Raw genomic sequence first — 4,745 nt, forward strand, 5'->3', positions numbered from 1 at the left:
TAAAAATCTTTAAAAAATGGTAAAAACAGGACGAATATATTGATAATGATCTGTTGTCCACGTAGGCTTCACCTCCCACCACTATGCACGTTGCCATGGACTGATGTGTTTTGCTCACAGGGTGGCAAATGTGAGGAATTTAATGTGGTTTAATACTTGACAATTTAAACTTTTCTTCTTAGCTGTGCACAGTGGAGAAAACTTCACAAGTTTTGGAAAGAAAATCTTCCTGAAAACAAGCAGGACTTGCAGCCTGCCTTGCACTAGTGCTGAAGCATCGTAGTACCCTAGCATTAAACAGCAACACAGTGCACATTTATTTAAGAATGGTTTTAATTTCACAGGGACTGAAATCACAATTTCACTTTAACTGTGTGCATGATCTCAGCTGGCTCTTCAATACTACAGAAGTGGCCCAGTGAAACTTATACCCAGTTACAAATGAAAACTATGATTTATTTAAAAATCCATCTTCCACTTTTCCCAAGAAAACTCTTTCACAAACAGCACAAGACCTGTTTCAGTTTTCAGTACACCATGGTAAGTCTGCAACAGGTAACTTTTTTTAGGTTGTTTGAGGGGTACTTTAGAGGAAACTTGTCAGTTTTTATAATTGTTTACCTTTTCCTTGTCATACACTGGTCTAGATCAGGAAGTTTGTTCTGTAAACACCTGTATGACATGGGAATTTAAAAAAAAAAAAAAGCAGCTTAAAAAGAGTATAAGAAAAGTACAGAGCCTGGGAAAGCTCAGTCTGCCTAAAAATTAATTGTGGGCTCTGCATAATTTGGATCAACTAAAACTATGTTTACGCAGGGATAAGACCACTGGAAGTGGTGTCTGTTTCAGTGCTGCTATTGTGCTAAAGAAACAGGAGTAGCATTAATTTCAACAGTATTGGGGTGTTTTTTTTTTTCATTAAGACCTGCTTTATTCTGTCTAGGAAATATTAGGCCAGACCAAGCTATATCTAGAGCAGCAGCAATGCATGCAGAGCAATGGATTTTTTTCAGTTAAGTATGTTCCAGGGAAACAGTTTAGTTTGAAAAGTATGTGTTATACTACAAAAAAAAACAACCCACCTCTAAGGATTATGTGGAGCCTGTTTTGGGGATTATGGGAATGTTTGGTCCCCTCAGTCTCCGGCACAAAGTCACTTATCACAAGTGCATAAGGAGTCTCATTTATCACTAAGCAGAGTCTGTTTATAGGAGCAAGCAAATGAAAACTGAAGTCCTTAGTCCAGTTTTTCCATTACCTAAACTTTTTGTTAACAGGTCTCATCTTTGAGAAAGTTGTCTTCAGCACAGAGGAGATGAAACTTGGTGTCCAACAGGACAGCAGCTGCTCACTTCTCTTGGCTCTCAGCCTGCTGCAGTAGCAAGCCAGTGTTGAGCACTGCAGGTCCTGGTATTTCAGCATGTGTCATGCAGTGTCACAAAAGGGACATTACAGGGCTACAGCTGGGATCCTTGTCATACAGCACACAGGACCCCTCACACAAGCACTGGTACTGATACCCATCAATGGAGCCCAAGTGCATCAAAAGTGCTCACCACAGCATCCACACTAGTAGATGTTGAAGACTGACCCTCTAAAGCACATGCTGCATTAAGGACAACAGTGGGACCTTTGCAGTTCTTAATTGTTAACCATTCTGTTGGAAGATCTGATTTCAATTCCTCCTGAGCAAGGAATTGAGTCTTTGATTTATTTTCTTTTTTATTTAATTATCCCTATTTCCCTGTCTCTCCCAGTCTCCTCTGTGCCTGAAGTCAATATTTTTCTAGGTACAATACTGAAGTCTTATCACAGGTGAAGCTAACTCCTGAGGAGAGGGTAAAGCTTGGTTTGTTAACTAACTTATGCCTAATTCAAAACTACTACAGGAATCTTCTTCGTCACAAGCTTCAAGGCAGACTCCAGTTCACACACACCTTTGACTTCAGCAGAATCAAAGTAATGCCAGGAAGGAATTTGGACCATGAGTTTATAAAAACTATTCTTTTACACAGTTGACTTCAGAAGCTTCACCAGTTGGTAGGGGGACAGTGTGATGTAAAACCTGATGATCCCATCCAACTGTAGTGAGCAAGGCATCATCTGAGGGAGACCATGATAAGCCTTTAACGAAGTCTCGATGAGAACGGTCTCTGAACCTGGAAAAACACAAACACTCCATTAGCCACTAAGAATTTGTGGACTTGAGCAATTCCTAACTGCTGGTTTGTTAGGTAAAAACACAAACACTCCATTAGCCATAAAGCTTTGCCACTAAGAATTTGTGGGCTTGAGCAATTCCTAACTGCTGGTTTGTTAGGATGATGCTCCCCTATTTAAGGTGTATTTTCATCTTCTGCTCAGCATATGGATAAATAATTAACTTAATGAGAAGTCAACAAGACAAAGAGCCACAGTAGTGAATATGTTCTGTCTAGTACTTACACCTCTGAGAGGTCTGAGCCAAGGACAGCTACTGAACAGTCTTCACTGATGGAAGCCAGTAAGGGTGAACTAGAGGACAGAGGTGAGACTCCAGTTAGAACAGTCAAATACAAGAAAGCTTCTTAGGAACAAACTTATGAAAAGCACATTTTGTAGTGAGCCTGACCCAGGTACAGTGAATTAAAGAGGTACCAAATCTTACAAAATTGTTTTATCTTTGGGAGGCTGCCAGCACACTAAGTGAGAATATTCCATTAGTGTTGGAAAGCAAGTAATCCTTCCTCGAGCAGAGGTGACTGTAATTGGAAAAATCCCCACAGTGAGTGGGTCAAGAATTCCAAATACTGCTCAAGTGTTCTTGTGTACATTCACATACTTCTTGGCAAAAGTGAGACTATTGATCTTCTTGATAAAAAGACCAAAACTAGTACTCTCATAGGTTTGACTCTAAAAACAAAGCTTTCAAGTGTATGTAATCACACATTCTATGCCAGTGTATCCAACTGTACCTATGTGCAGAAAATGCAAAGCCCGTGATACTTCGGGTGTGCACAGTGGAGCTGAGGGCAGAATCAGGATTCTTTGTGTCTACTAGTGCAACTGTTCCATTTTCATCACCTTTAAGAGAAGAAGGGAGAATGAGATTATTGGCAAAATTGTCATGTGAAAAGAAATCAGTCATCACCTTGATTTGTCTGGTGAAAAGTCAAGGAAGAAGATTGCTTCTTACCCAAAGCAAAGATGTCACTTTTCTGTGGATGCCACATGACTGAGGTAGGGAGGTGATTACAGGCACTGCAAACTGTGAGTAAATACATTAGGATGAGTGTGAAGAGTCAGTACAAAGATATTCCTACCCTATCTCAGTTAGCACTGCTACTGCACTAAGGCAAAGGTTTAAAAGCTTATTTTATTTAGACTTCCTTAGGTTTCAATAGGCTTTGCTGCCCAAATGGTCACAGAGCTAATTTGACATTAGACATACTGAAGTAGGGCATAAAGTAAGTAATTTATTTCTTCCAACAAAAACTCATACACAAGCTGTGACTGCACACAGAAACATACCAATTCGAGTAGCTGGTTTTGGGCATCTGGTGTCCCAGAGTAGAGTTCTGCTGTCCTATAAACCCAAAGTGAGTAAGAAGGTTTTTACAATTTCTTTGTGGCAGGGGGTAGGCATAAACTCAGATTCACCACAGAACTGCTACCGACCCACAATCAAACCCACACCACCTCTTCCTTTGTGTTAAAAGGATGCTGCTATTAATTGCAAGTTAGCTCTGTCCATCATCCCCAGGACAGAATTAAGAGCTCCCACATTTTAACACAAACTTGTAGAAATCAGCTTGGTAAGCTGATGGCAACTTTTTCAGACTGGAACATTTAAATAACACAGGAATAGAGCTTGTAGCACAATAGGTGGTCTTTGAGTGAGGACATTTAACTGTAAATAACTCAAGTTAAATCTCATTTTTATCAGGCAGATTTAGATAGTGAACGTTACCTCAGCACAGGACAGGAATATGGTGTCCTTACCAGGACAGGAAGCCACACATGACACTGCATCGGAGTGAGCTACCAAAAGCACAAAAGGATAAAGAGCCTCAAAGATCATATCCACAACTTCCCCACGTATTCCCAAGGGTCTCTGAAGGCACAGCAGTATAATAAAGAACACTTTATGCTCAGATACAGGCTTAACTTCTACTTGGCAACAGCCAGCTACTTCCTACCAAACTGATGAGCTGCCAACTCCAACCAGAGCTGCTGCAGTCAAGTCCCTGTGATGGGCATAAGCTTGAAGAACCCTCAAGACAAGAGGCTGGTTACCAAGGGGCTGGGGGGGGAGAGGATCAGAGAAAGTACGGCCTCTGCTGCAGCCAGAGATCACAGTACTGTATCTCCAGAGATCAGCATCTGCAACGGCCGTTGTTCAAAACAAACATGGGTTAGGAGAGCACACAATCACGTGCAGGTGGAAGAAAGATCTCAGTACAGAAAAAACTTAGAGATGCAAAGCAAACTAAGCCTTGTAGCATTCATTGTGTGGGGTGAAATGAACAACAGACAAAGAAATAAACGTCACATTAACTCAGGGCCCCGAGCATGGTTTGGGAGACAGGAGATAACCAGCAATGCTGCAGGACTGAGCTGAGCCCGCGGGGCCACGGGGCCGGGGGGCACTCACCTCTGTAGGAGTGCAGCACTGTCTGCTGGGGCAGGTCCCAGACCTTCACGCTGTGGACAAGAGTGAGCGGTCAGCAGCCGGCCCTGGCACACAGCAGCCGGGCTGGGGACAG

General features: G+C 42.0%; 1 protein-coding gene across 1 annotated transcript; it reads right to left on the minus strand.

Moving 5' to 3' along the window:
- Positions 1-1,721: 1,721 nt before the first annotated feature.
- Positions 1,722-4,680, minus strand: WDR77 (WD repeat domain 77). The gene is made up of 7 exons (XM_010164883.2): positions 4,634-4,680; positions 3,950-4,020; positions 3,511-3,565; positions 3,176-3,247; positions 2,955-3,063; positions 2,446-2,514; positions 1,722-2,159 (listed from the first exon to the last, which is right to left on the minus strand). Exons 4-7 carry the CDS (start codon positions 3,210-3,212, stop codon positions 2,000-2,002), a joined length of 375 nt encoding a protein of 124 aa, XP_010163185.2. The 5' UTR covers positions 3,213-3,247; positions 3,511-3,565; positions 3,950-4,020; positions 4,634-4,680; the 3' UTR covers positions 1,722-1,999.
- Between the last annotated feature and the right edge of the window lie 65 nt (positions 4,681-4,745).

This window comes from Antrostomus carolinensis, unplaced genomic scaffold, assembly GCF_000700745.2.
Source record: "Antrostomus carolinensis isolate BGI_N321 unplaced genomic scaffold, ASM70074v2 scaffold8253, whole genome shotgun sequence".
Taxonomy (NCBI): Eukaryota; Metazoa; Chordata; class Aves; order Caprimulgiformes; family Caprimulgidae; genus Antrostomus; species Antrostomus carolinensis.

Coding starts and splice junctions, on each gene's coding strand:
- WDR77 (XM_010164883.2), bottom strand. CDS start 3,212: ATGTGGCATCCACAGAAAAGTGACATCTTTGCTTTGG. Junction 2,515..2,954: donor TTTGCATTTTCTGCACATAG/GTACAGTTGGAT, acceptor TCTGTCCTCTAG/TTCACCCTTACTGGCTTCCA. Junction 2,160..2,445: donor GGCTCAGACCTCTCAGAGGT/GTAAGTACTAGA, acceptor GTGTTTTTCCAG/GTTCAGAGACCGTTCTCATC.